The 14,251-nt window shown below is 36.7% G+C and overlaps 2 protein-coding genes across 5 annotated transcripts in view; one reads left to right on the top strand and one right to left on the bottom strand.

Moving 5' to 3' along the window:
• LOC119467517 (fibroblast growth factor 14-like) overlaps positions 1-4,313 on the top strand; it is a 9,130-nt gene extending 4,817 nt beyond the window's left edge. Inside the window, exon 3 of the mRNA XM_037729351.1 lies at positions 4,306-4,313. Coding sequence (XP_037585279.1) covers positions 4,306-4,313 — 8 coding nt within the window. The remainder of the gene's footprint in view (positions 1-4,305) is intronic.
• Positions 1-14,251, bottom strand: part of ITGBL1 (integrin subunit beta like 1) — a 274,140-nt gene that overhangs the window by 9,189 nt on the left and 250,700 nt on the right. For 2 of the 4 annotated variants that reach the window (XM_037728946.1, XM_037728968.1), the window contains 2 exons: positions 7,337-7,450; positions 5,464-6,348 (listed from right to left, as the gene is read on the bottom strand). In XM_037728946.1, coding sequence (XP_037584874.1) covers positions 6,257-6,348; positions 7,337-7,450 — 206 coding nt within the window. In that variant the 3' untranslated portion in view covers positions 5,464-6,256. Of the gene's footprint in view, positions 1-3,784; positions 5,206-5,463; positions 6,349-7,336; positions 7,451-14,251 lie in introns of those variants that run through there. The other 2 variants (XR_001817264.2, XM_017501329.2) reach the window with 2 other exon arrangements.

Genomic DNA, 14,251 nt, shown 5'->3' with positions numbered 1-14,251 from the left:
GAGCAAGACCCACTGGTTTTTGAGAAAGTGGGTCCAAAGATTTCTGTAGGCCTTGTAGGCCTGATTAAGGTTCATTTTTCATCTATTAATTCTCATTATTTGGAAAAAAAAAAAAGAAAAATCAATAATTACAACCTACAAGAATTGCGCTACCTAAATCCATTTCAGATATACTCCGTCCTGTTTTTAATGAACCAAACTTAATGCCATCCCCGTTTCTGGCTGCGTCCCCCTCATACTCAGCAGAGCATGGGCAAGACGGCTGTTGTGTTCTTTCCTGCAGCAGCAATGCAAACGTTAGTTATAAATTAGACTTTAATATTTTTGGTGTTTAATGACAAGTTTTTAAACTGGACATATTAGGAAAAAATATTTTTTTTAGCTCAGCATGCTGAGTCTGGTACTGTGTATTTCACCAGTACATGCCTCTAACTCAGCATTTGGGGCCCATGCTGCCCAGTGGTTGGGTTAGAGGTGCCTTGCCATGATCTCAGAATACAGTCTGTTGAATTATCCTAGATGAAAATAAAGGCAAACCAACATATTCATCCATTAGGATTTTGGTCCATTCTGTTTATTAATTACCTTTTATTTTGCATTCTTAATTTCCTTTTTAATTTAATACTGTTTGAACTCTGAGCTTAGGTAAGACTACTACCAAGAAAGGCCAGGGACAGTTGACTACACAGTGAAGAGTCCATGCAAAACGTTCAATATTGGATCTAAAGGGTTTCAAAATGTTTCATACTAAACTGTTTGGGAATATATCTGTTAACTCTCTGTACACCTAATAAAATTCAATGTTTTCTTCTCAGAAGAGTTCATTGAGACCAAACTGAACCTCATTTATTGAAAATTATATGTGGGATCAAGGTACTGGCCTCTTGTTATTCTTTCTCTGTGGGAGGATGACCCGGTTGTCATTTTCCCCATCTGCACTGCATTTATTGGGAAATTATTTTGTCACTGCTTTCATAAATCTTCATGACAGCCCTTGCCCAGCATTAAAAAATTCTGGCCTGCTTAGCTGATTAAAGGTTTAGTATAAATTTAACTGTTTATGCATATTTCATTTTCATATTGGATTCTACTTGAATAAATAAAAAGTTAGCAGAACGTTTGAGTAGATTTATTGTCAATGATGCTAAATTACAAATATGAAAAAAATTATTCCTTTGGTCATTTCTGATTTGGTGTTATGTCATTTTGAAGGCTATTGTTTTTAACGGGATCAGTTAAAATACATTAGATAAATTCTGTTAACCAATTATTTTCAGAAAACATATACCCCATAATATGTGGCAAACAATGAGCACTTTTTAACTTGTAATCCAATCAAATGGGCTTAATAGACACTACTTACAGCATCACGCACACACACACACACACACACACACACACACACACACACAGCGCAAACAACCCCATCTATTCGTTATTGATAATCAGCCCTACTTGCTGGTTTCTTTTTCCCCTGCGAGTCTGTTTATTGTTTTAAATTAAGACAAGATTTATTTTTGTAAATGACTGAGATTTATGTAAATGTGTACCTCTGTTGTGTTTTATATATGGGGTGTCTATAAGGGCATTTATCCCTATGAAGGATGTCAAATACTTTCTTCTAATATATGTTTAGACATTTTGCAGAGGGGTCCTTGTTATCTGTAATTTAGTTAGGTCATTTACTTTTGTCTGGTCTCACCTGTTGCATGGGAAGAGGGCAGCACTGATGAACTGCATGTAGTAGGTACCTGTGTATCAAGAACTGTTGGTATGTATTGCTAATTTGCATACAAAGAGTTTGTCTGCATTGTACAGTTTTTGTGTTTAATATCATTTGTTGTATTCACAAATACAACATATTGAATAAACTATATGAAGGCATATTAAACAACATCAAACAACTTTATCTAACAAAATGGCATTGCATCACCCACCAATATATAGAAATGTCATGTAAATAAGTTGGTAAACTCAATTTTCCCCTTTACCATGCCAAAGAAAATTTTAGCTCTTTGATGATACCTCTCTTGCTATTTGTTTGGGATAAGACTTCACCACTTTTTTCCTTCAGAAATTAAGTTTGCTGTTATTAAGTAAGTGCAATCTGTCACTACTGATGTTCCGTATAGTAAATCTGATGGAATTCATTTGTATTTAAAGACCGTGTGTTTTGTACCTCCATGTGCATATGTCCATTGTATCAAAAGTCTCTAGAAGACTCCATTCCTTCTGCATGCATATCTAGTGTGGGAGGGTTAGTTCTACTGATTTGTTAGAGTAGCCGATTGCTCTGCCAATCCCTCAACAATGCTCGGAAATGTTGTTTTGATATTTCAAGTGACAACATTTTTGTTTTCTAATAAGATTGATTTTTAAAACATTTTGCTACCACTTTACTTGGAAAAATTAGAGAAGACATGCAAGTTCTCCACCCTGTGTAAGGAGCAAAATGGAACTGAGTATTATTTCATTACAAATCCTGAAGAATTCGGAGATTCTTGCCCTAAATGTTGGCTTGTCCTGAATGGTTTTGGGTAGGGGTGATTTAAAGAGATCCACGATGGGGCCAAAGGACTCCTGCTCCAGTTCTTCTAGTAGTTTGCCTCTTAGGGAGCAAGCAGAGTTTCTTTATCTTACCTGGCCACTTACTTAGTTAATATTTTAAGCACCAAAAGAGTTCTTTTTATCAGGATGAACAGTATCAGATTTGGTTCTCTTTAAAAACCAAAAACTTCTTATTTTTTAAGTTAGACATCTATCACTTCGTTTAAAATTACCCAATATTAGAGATAATTAGCATTTGATACATATTTAAGAAGAGACCACATTGACTAACATCCAGTTTAGAAAGATGAAAATAATTGAAAATTATTTTCAATTTTAATTCAGTACAAGGCTATATCAAGAGAAAGCTATTGGGCTAAATCCTCAATTATTTTCCAAACTGCAGGCATGTCAAAATCCAGGATGTACATTGTGTTACTTTGAGTGAAATATAAGTCATAGCTTAGGTTTCTTAGCCTGCAATGTGAAACTCTTGACTATCGTGAATATTGAGTAGGGTTTCAACGTGTTGATGATAGTTGAGTCTGCAAACTAAGGATGAGTTATATTTTAGTTTTGTTTTTTTTCTTGATTTTCACAAAGTCTAATTCCAATGTCTACTGGCAGAGATTATATTTGCATTTGAGGTGGTGGAGGACATTCCTTCCAAAGTGCTACTGGAATCCAGATAAACTCAAGGAGCCCGGAAAGGCAATGGGTATAATGTCTCTCCTCTTATGTCTTTGCACTTTAGTTGACTTTTTTTGGAAAAGTCCCCGGGTGGAATTTCTCAGTGGTGACTTGCTAAACAAGCAGGGTTAGTGCCAATACTTTCTGTAAACTTGTTGCATCCCTTCCAATTGACGTGAATCCCACTGCAACCTCCTCAAACCAGAATGAGCCAATCAGATTTGCTTATTTTCTCCCACCTGTTATAAGTTTGTTCTTGCCCTGCTTGCTTTTTAGAGGGAGTTTCTATCATAGAGTTGGAAAAGTACAAAATCATATTTTAGAAGAAAAAAGTTTGTCTTTACATGTAATTATTTTTTCCAATCTAAATTCAATCACTTCTTAATAGATATATTGGTGTTTGCATTGCTGGCATCAAAACCACACATATACACACAAACACACACACACACACACACACACACACACACACACACACAGAAATATAGTGGACAGAAATAAGTCAAAATAAAATATTTCTGTTTTCAAAGAAAATGCATTCCTTAGAGTTTAGGTATCATGTAACTTTGTTATAATACATTTCCAGTACTATGGTTTCTAACTAAATGAACACTGGAACAGAACTGACCATGTTTTCATCTTTGTCCAACATTTTAAACTTTATGGTATAATTTCTCTAATATCTAAATTATTTTTCTGAGAAAACAAATGCTGAGAACATTTTTGACACTGTTCTTAAATAAGACTATGAAAAAGAGCAGCACTTTTGTTGTAGTTATTGTTCTTAATAAAAAGGATAACAACAGAGGGTTATAAAAAAAAAAATAAGACTCACCTGAGGTTTTGTGATGAGCCATAGAGAATCAAGGGCAGTTCCAGTGGAGCTGAGGCTGACAAAGTACTGTTCAGCTGCCAGCCAAATCCACCCTTAATCTGTTTTTGTATGGCCTGGGAACTCAGAAGGAATTATTTTTTTTTTACAGCTTTAAAGTGGTAAAAAGAAACAAAGAAGACTATGAGACAGGGATATATGTGGTCTGTAAAGTTTAACTTTCTGGTCCTTAACAGGAGGATAAACCCTGGGATAAGAGAATCCAAAGCTCATTTGTATTAGGATGGCTAGATAATGTAATGGATTCCAATGTCTGTGCATTAGCAAATATGTCATCAAAATTGCTACAGAACAATAATAATAGGTTGTTTGCAGCTTAAAATGTTTAGGTAGTGAAGAAGAAAGAATATAACCTACATTATTTATTGACTACCTATATTTCCCTCATTTTACAAAAGAGAGATATCAATTTACTTAATAATAGAACTACAACATGGTTGCATTCCTTAATCTCAGGATAGAGATAACAATTTTATAAATGTATTACATTATGAGAACATTATTAGTACTAGAAAAATCAGCATCAGTTAAATGTTCTCTTAAAATAATTTTCAATATTAAATTTTTAAGTAACTCAGTGGATGCATATTTTCCTTATTTTTGGTAATTTGACTTATAAAATTCAAACCATGATTCTAGAATACTTACATCATTAAAATAAAATTTCCAAGTAAAAATTTTCATCTTAAAATAATATAGAAATGATTTTGCTACATTATTATAGGATTTTACAAAATAACTCACCTTTAGAAAAAAAAGTGGTTTTTTTTTAAGCTCTAAATAACTAAAGGTTGCCTAATGTGTATAAGTAGATTTACCTGTAAATATATAAAGGAAGTCCCAATTATTGTACATTTTCATAATTCAATGTGAATTTCATACAAAGCAAAGTTTCACCATTAAGAAAATAAAAATTTTTGTTCCTATCACTGAGTGAATATTTGTAATTTCTATTTAAGCCATTTCTAGATTTTTTTTTTTTTGGTCCTTTTGTGAGCCTCTGAGATTGGTGCTATTTTATCACAATATTTCTTTTCTTGATTCTTTGCATGAACCCAGGTTTCCAGAAAGGTATCCTTAGAAAAAAGAAAGCATTTTAAGGGAAATGGATGCATACTTCAGTCCCATTATATATGTAACTGAATATCATCTTTTTAAAAGGCCACATTACCATGGAATAAATTAAAATTTAAAAATCCAGCTTCTTGTACACATAACCCCTGTCCAGTTTTTAAAATGTGATCCCTTATTTCTAAAAACCTAAAATGGATATCCCTGAATAACAATTCATTTTTAAATTAATTATCAGTAGGTAAATATATGCTGACACAGAGTATAAACAACTTCTGTCACTATTTATTTAAAATGTTACATTGTACATTTTTCATAATTTGAGAATCTTCTTTTAAAGTTTAAAGTGAGAGTAGACAAAGTACTTACTCATTTAGTATTTAAATGATTTAATGACAAATAACTTAATGACTAGTCTTTGCTCTTGATCCAGCCCCAGTTTGACTTTCTACCTCCTGTGTGTTTCTCTTCATTGTCCCCACGTGAAAATGTTGACTGGTAGGGAATTCTGGAAAAATCATATCCATTGATTAATATGAATATGCTTGTTTTCCTTAGATTCTAATATGGTCTTTCTTGTGTAAGAATGTGGATTTCTAATAGCCATGCAATTCAGTGTTTCTCAATTTGGGCACTATTGACATTTGGGGCTGGGTCATTCCTTGCTTGGGGGTTATCCTGTGCACTGGAGGATGCTAAGCAGCATCCCTGGCCTCTACGCACCAAATGCCCACGGCATATCTTCACACCCCACCCCATGTGACAATCAAAATTGTCTGTAGATGTTGTCAAATGTCTTTTGGGTGGAAAAATTGCTCTCGTTAGGAACCACTTATGTTAATTGTGGAAGAAACATTTCTTTTCTAGTGTTATTTGCATCTGAATTTGCATAACTCATTTCTAATAGGTACTCAGATTTCATTCGCAATTCAGAAATAGAAAAACATACAATGGTCTTTTTAGCCTGTCCTAGTGGTGATTATACATGGTTTCCTTTGCATTTATATGTTCTAATGGCCTAGTAAAATAAGAATCCAGACCTCTCTCATGTAATTGTTAAGGATATTCTGAGCCAAGCCAGATTTCACATGCATTTCCATTCCATCCATCCCAGCATTCACAGTTTCCACAGCTACATATTCCGTTTCCTGCAATAAAACACACGAGAATCATGATCACGATAAAAAATGTGCCAAGTTTAAACATGCTAATATAAATCATAAGCGTCCACAATGAAATCATTTCATTCATCCTTGGTATAATTTCTTATTGTGCAACAATATTATTATATCTTATTAAGCCGCTGTGAGATGTCTAATCTTTCAAACAATCAGTGGCATTTATCTGGTGCCACCATTTACCGATGAGATAGTAACAATCCTGTATCACCCTGGCTAGGCTTTTAGGTGACAATTTTGTTTTCCCTTAGAGAGCAAGTTATGTCTGACTTATGAATAAATACTGAAAAACAAAGTTCTTTGACATAACATGAGGCAGGCCACATAATTAGCTAGAAGACAGTCTTATGTAGTAGGGATGGTTGGGAAGCAAGGGTCTAACTTAATGACACACCCAGCCAGAGCTGAGGAGGACAAGTATACACAACTCTGTTTCCTCTGTAACTTGGCTAAAAGCAAATGAATTTATAACCAATTATGAGGACTCAATAAATTAGGATAACTCAATAAATTAGTGGCTATGACACTGCTGAGCCCTCTTTACACCTTTCCCCATACACATCCAGTTCCCTAAAAGCAACCAACACATCAATGAGTGGTACTCAGATTCTGTTTAAAAAAATATTCCATTCCCTGTACGATGTTCAAAGTAAAATGGTTGCCAAGAAAATTCTATTCTGTATTTAATATGTAACTGCATACATGTGCGTTTGAGGAGGAAGGTTACTTTGGGGAAGTATCCCAAATAATCACAGAATTCAGCTTCATTCTCTTGTATTCTTCTATGCCTAGGAATAATGTCAGGGCTTATTCCCAAATGCCCACTTCCCCCTTGGTAGTTACTTCATATTCACAGTTGGCCCTCTTGGTCCGGCTACCGAAAGCATTGCATGATAAGTGTCCCTTGGCTCTATAACAAACTGTGGCATAGAGCAATTAGAAAAGGTTAATACTGCACCTGTACAAATGAGACCATCATGTTTGTCGCAGTCTCTGTCATCACAGTCACAGAATTCCCCAGAAATATACCATTCTTCAGCAGAACAAATGCACTTTCCACAATGACAAGAACCTGAAATTACAAAGGCTATTACTTGCCATCACAAAATAACTAAAGTTTTCCATCTTGAATACAATATCGTTGACACACTGACAACAGGCTTCTAATAACCTATCATCCAAAGGTAAAAGTGTTTTGAATGGTTGGTTTCTCAGAGGGGAGCTTTACTTACTGTAATTCATAAAGGTCATCCAGGAAAGCCTTCATTATAGATCTAGACAGTTGCAATTAGCCTTGAGCAAATGTCCCATGGCCCAGTCTGGTTGAAATGTCAATGAGAACGGAATGGGGCTGATTCTTATAGATGGTCTTCCAAAAAGGTATTCAAAAATAGATTTCCACCCCCCAAATTGAATCAAGTTTTTAAAGTGCCTGTTCTTTAAAGGAATGAAATAGGGAATTGTATTAAATTAGGATGCATTTCTAATTAAAATAATTACTAAATTATTGTGCTTATAATTTTGGATTTTGTTTACATGATTTCCTTGGAGTAGCACACCTGCATATTGGGTGGCTAATTAAGTGCTAAAAATGCACACAATCACTCAGTATATCTGCCTTATGAGACCTCATCTTCAGGGTTCTCTGTCATAATCTAGGATAGCTCAAATACTCCCAAAGTACATCCTTTATGAGGCTCTGGATTCAACTCTTTTCCCCTCCACTTCACCCATTTCTCCTCCTACCTAATTAAAAAACTGCCTCTTTGGTTATTTAAAATACCCTAATTTACTGAGTAAAAATTGTATTAGTGGTATATTTTAAATCAAAGAAAATAAATTAAGTAAAGGGCATCCCAGACGGAAATAAGTTCTCTCAGTATAAACAGCTTTCCATGACAGGCTAAAAACCCTTACATGGAAAAACTGTCTCAGTGACAGCAGGAAGGACTTTAAAATGAGAAAGAAACAAATAAAAAGAACTTCCTTTTCCTCCTATTTCCTTGAGTTGGTTGTTCTTTCCAAACATGACTTCCCTTTACTAAAAGATGGCTATCACTAATTTTTTAAGTCAAAATCCACCTTGAAAGAATATGCAGTTGAAAAACATATTTTGGCATATTTAACAAAACCGTAGAATTGTAAGTTCAAAATATATTGAAAAGGGGCAAGAATCAATCATTAGTGCTTCTTTTAAAACACAGTGATTAAAAATGAGTTAACAGCCGGGGTGATTAAAGTGATTAGGGAAAAGGAATTGTGGTCATCACAGATATCACGAAAGGATTCAGGTTTATATGTCCCAAGCATGAAGTACTATGTGATATTTCATATCAGGGAAACTGGTATATGCAATTTAGCTGCAAAAATCCCCAAAGGCCAAATTAAATGTTTGCCATTTCTTGACACACTTCTCAAGGTAAGAGAGCAGTCAAAATTAGTTCTATTGTGACAGTTGTGTTTTCATTTATTTTTAACTTCTTGCTTAGCTATGGCATAATTCCATTTAGTCTTGACTTGTTTTCCTGAGAGTCCAGGTTGATTTGCATGCTCTTGAGCAAAATAGACACATCTTCTGAGTTTTGAGTGACTGACAGCCCAGTGGTGTCTCAGGACCCAGGATGCTGCTTCTTTCAAGTCAGTCTGCAAGAAATGCTGGTCCTCTTGCGGTCTCATCCAGATGCAGAGTTTCCTGATTTTAGAAACATTTTAATTCTAATTTTAAAGACTTTCTTTCACCTTTCTAGGCATAAAAATGTTCAACACTACTGCTTGTTTTACAAATGTATAGTGATAGATACCTGCCCACAAAGAACACATGAAGTATGTAACTATCAGAGAAGTTTCCTCAGAAGGCACCATACTTAGCGCTTTATTTCCATGAGTAGAGGAAGATTAATTCTTTGAAGAATTTGACTGTGTTTAGTTGTTTCTAAAGTAGTGTCTGATTTTATATTTCTATAATATTCATATATACACCCAGCGTATCATTTTATGTATGTCACAATTCACGAAAAGATCTTATCTTTCATCTCAGACTTATCCTCTGGCCCTGGAACTATTCTAATCACTGCTCTTGCTTCTGGAATGCTTAGCTTCATGCCGTGGTAAAGCGTTTTCAGAAAACTGGTAAGCTCAGCTAAAGTTAATATGGCATATACGGATCGAGCATCTGATAAGTAAATTCCAGTTCCAAAAGTCTACTAGTCACTGAAATACTTAGAATAAAAAATGAGGATTGATTTTGTATGTGTCGTGAAACAATAGCTTTTCTAGGTCAGCACTTTCCCGGCTGTGTTATTCTTTCCTGTTTGTCAATGCTCAGTGCATCTTAGAGGTAGGAAATTCTTCTACTGCTTGTGAAACTAGGGCTAGATAGCATGTAGTAATAACACACAGTGAATAGTTATTAGGACCTATTATAGCACTTTTCTTGTAGAATGCTCTAGCTGTCTGTTTTCTTCCTTAACAGGGGTCAAACTGTCCCTCTCTTAAATGGAAACAAACAGGGAGTGGATTCCATGTAGGCTGCATGATTACCAAGTGGTGAGAAATGGTTCAGCTCAGCTGGCCAAGACCCATTCACAGCCCCGAGACCCAGCCCAGCCAGAGAACAGCTGGCTGATCTTGGCAGGAGTACTACAGCAGAAAGTTCATCACCATAACGCCACTAGTCCATTTCTTTCTTAATATTAGGACCCTTAAGAATGTTCCCGTATCCCTTCTGTGCATTTTTCCTGGCTTCCATCCCTGTGGAATCAGCCACATTTCCTCATGAAGATTCAGAGCATTTTAGGACATAAGAAGGGGAAAGAAATGAAACGTTACCTTCAAAGATGAGAATGGAAGTCGATGAGAATGGAAGTCAATGAGAATAAAGCTATTGCCCTGGACCTCACAGGCAATAAACACCAGTTAACTGAAGACTTCACTCTGATTCAATCCACACTTCTTTTTAGTGAACTATCTATGATGTATCCACCAGCAAAAACTCTCATATACAGTAGTTTAAAAAATGAGCTGTGTGTTCCTGCAGGTCTGACTGCACAGGCATACTGAGGGAGGCAACCTGAACACCAGGCTGAGGCTGATTTTGTGGCGCATCTTTTACTCTTTGTCTTTTCTGAGGATGTGGAACAGGGGCATGGGTGGATGAATGTGTGTGTGTGCTGGACTTATTTGGATAACGTGGGACCCAAGAAGTTTCACTGTGAGAGTTTAAGAAGACATTTAATGATATGTGGTTTATAGCCATTGTCACACAACAGCATCTATAAGAAGATTGGCTGTGATTATCTGGATCTAGCTTGAAGTAATAGAGGCAAAGACATAATTGTATAGTCTTGGATCCAAATAAATAAATCTCCAAAAGAATAAAACATCCCAAAGTGAACTATATCATGTACTTTGCAAAGTTAGCTAAGCTTAGGGGAGACCCAGCATGGCACTAACCTCATCTCTCTTGGTTATTCACAAAAAAGATTTCAGTCTAAGGGCAAGGCACCTTTGTCAGTTGCCCATTCCATTACTAACATTGGACTTTATTTTTCATTCAAACCTGATGAAATGCTGCATCCTGACATCCCAGCAGGCAGTTTTCACTATTGTACTAACTACTCCATCTGCTACGAAGGTTACAACAATGTATCTTGTTTTAAATTTTTCTATGGAGTGATTTATTGACTTGGCTATAAATTTGTAAAGAAATAAAACGCTATTTCTTTATCATCTCCTGAGGTGACAGCTTTATTCACAGCTCATGGGAAACGCATGTTTCAGCCTTTTAGTGGGTACGGGCCACGAAGCGGTGTGCCATGGTGACCTCATGCCCACTGCTCAGGTCTGTCCCATAATCAAATAAAGGAGCACTCTGAATATCTTCTGTGACCATCAGGGTGAGGGACTTTCATTGTCAAATTTGAGGAAAATGATAGGAAATTTGGACAAGTCCATGAGATTGAACAAGGATACATGACCCCAGACAAACAACTGGAAACAGATTTCTCTTTTCCATCACTATATTAAAGTCCCTTAGTCTATTTCATGTATTACTCTTCCTGTGGTTCCTGGGGTGGAATGTGGGGCAGTGCTCCCCACTGGAACCCAGAGTAACTGTGGCATCCCCATTATCCTCTGTGCCTACCAGAGATCACAGTTCCATGATCCTGGTTTTGTCCCCTTTCTTCATCCCTAATCCAGAACTGATGTCTCCATAATAGGAGAAAAGAAGGGAGACTGCAATCAGCTGCTGCCAAGAGTACGAATGCCCGTCCACTAACATGAATGTCAGCATGTGCACCCTTGGGGCAGCTTTCCTATTCCCTTTTGAGCTTAAAGACTCCAAGACTCTCTACCCACTGAAGGATAAACAAATAGTTTAGACAAATACGCTTTCAGCTCTTCATTGATCTCTGAATATACTGCCACCACCCAAAGCAAACAATTTGCAAAGGCGTTAGCTAGGGAGACTCTGGCTTTGTTTTGTTTTGTTTTGAGGAAATGCCTCTGCGTCAGTATTTAGTCAACCTATTTTTTTCTTTGTAGTTTCTACATTTATGATGCCAAAAGATGAGAATCTTTCCTAGGGCTGTAATGACTTTAATAAGAATGTTTATTTCTTGAAAAGAAACAGCTTTTGCTGCATGACATTCAGTTTAGGAAATGGAAGACTGCTATTCGTGACCTGGAGAGCATGGCTTTGTGTGTTCTTCCTTAACTTGCAGTTGGACAGGTCTTAGGGAAGACCTGCTTATGGACATGGTTAATGATTCAACAGCAAGTGTAGTAAGCACATAAACACAAACAATAGCTGACTTTTAAAATAAACAAATATAAATAAGAACACTAGTGTTTTAATATGCATGGGTATCCTCATTCAGTAGAGCCTCTGTGAAAAGCTCCTATTCTTATCCCAGTGACAATGCCACTCCAGAAAACCAAGTAAAAAGCTATCTAAACTTAAGTTTTCTACATCTGAAGCAATGCTCAGAGAAAAAAATCTAATTTAAAAACTATTCACTCTCAGTATCTTTTTATATACAGATCATTCTCCTGTGATCTGATAACATATCTTTTCTTCCCTCTTACTTCTCTCTTGCAATTTAATTCCATCCCTGCCTCCTTTCCTGCTTTTCTTCATTAATCTCTTTCTCCCCAGTTCTTTCCCTTGTTCTCTTCCTTTTAAGCTTTCTTTTTGGTCCTCTCAACACAGCTTGAATTCAAGGTAGGTGTTTCTAGAAACTGAGGCCCTTTGAGAACAGAACTGGTAGAATATTTGTTTGGGGCTTGAAATTAGATTAAATTAATGAGAGAACAAACAAGTCACAAAGCAATTGCTTTAAGCTCATTTTCCACCTGCCTGCTGTAATGGCATTAGGTTGAAGACATGGCCTCCTTGCCTGAGCACTGTAAACACAAGTTTTGAACACAGAACGCCTGGAAACCAAGGATACTGTTATCTATCGATGTCAACACGTTTACATACATTTTCATCCCCCTTCTGGGCACCACCAATAGTCAAAGCATCTATCCTCTTTTATGTCTGAAGTTCTGCCAAAAAGTCTCTTTCATAGCATTAGTCTTGCAGATGAGGCAAAACAAAAGCTACTGTTTAGAGGACACATGGCACATCTTGCTTCAGGGACATCCTTCCTTCCTGTGTGTGTGGTAGCCTCACTGGTGTGGTTCTTTGACGATAGGATTCAGAGTCTCTAGCACACTTATGATGCACTGTCTTCTTCAGAAAGTTGTTTGTATGGTCATCTTGACCAGAGCAGATGTTTGAGGGTAAATGAGGCTTCAGCCAGGGCTGTGCCTTGTCTGAAAAAGAAAGTTGTGTCTGTTGTATAAGGAGGATACTGAGCTGAAGAGGACAGCTGGGAAGCCCCATAACTTCTGCTTCTTTGAAGGGCTGCTACCCAGACATGAGCTGAGAATCTTTCAGGCTGTGTCTTCCTAGTCACTAGCAAAAAAGAACACAGCAGCTTTCTAGATGATGCCATATGCATTACAATGGCAGGATTTTAAAGTCCCTTCAGGAACAGTTTACAGAAACATCAAAATTAAGGTTTTCAAAATTTAATCTGTTAGTATTCTTTACTTAGGGAAAACCTGTTCCAATTTCTCTGTGTGTGTGGTGGGGGGGTATGTGTGTGTAGGACGGGAGATGGGGAAGGCTTTCTTTTTCCTTGAATGTGTTTCTGTGGCAAATGTTTTATTGGGTTGGTGGCTTCTATTCAACCAACTTGTAGGTTATAACCATTTGGCAGGTTTTTTTTTTTTTTTTTCATTACTTTTTTTTTTGGAGATGGAGTCTTGCTCTCTCACCCAGGCTGGAGTGCATTGGTGTGATCTCGGCTTATTGCAACCTCCTCCTCCTAGGTTCAAGCTCTTCCCCTGCCTCAGCCTCCCAAGTAACTGTAATTACAGATGTGAGCCACAATGCCTGGCTAGTTTTTATATTTTTTTTAGTAGAGTAAATTTTTGTGTTTTTCATCATGTTGGCGAGGCTGGTCTAGAACTCCTGACCTCAAGTGATCCGACCGTCTTGGCCTCCCAAAGTGCTTTAATTACAGGCATGAGCCACTGTGCCCAGCTGAACAATTACCTATTTGCTTATATCAGGCTGAACGTGTTTACTTGGAACAATTGGTGATTTTTAGGTCAAAGAAAATTACATCAGATTTGTGAGATACTACCCACCCCCATAGCTTTTCTTTCCTTTTCAAAACATTAAGCTCAATTAAACTAAATATTTCGTCTCCTTTTATGTCTTCTCACACCTTCAATCCCTCCCTGCTCCATACACAGCTAAATAATTTTGCCCCAGAAGTTCCCAAGGTCATATGTTTTGGTAGCTCAGATGCTTGTGATT

Source organism: Cebus imitator, unplaced genomic scaffold, assembly GCF_001604975.1.
Source record: "Cebus imitator isolate Cc_AM_T3 unplaced genomic scaffold, Cebus_imitator-1.0 Scaffold14, whole genome shotgun sequence".
Taxonomy (NCBI): Eukaryota; Metazoa; Chordata; class Mammalia; order Primates; family Cebidae; genus Cebus; species Cebus imitator.
This window is presented reverse-complemented; position numbering and strand designations above follow the sequence as displayed.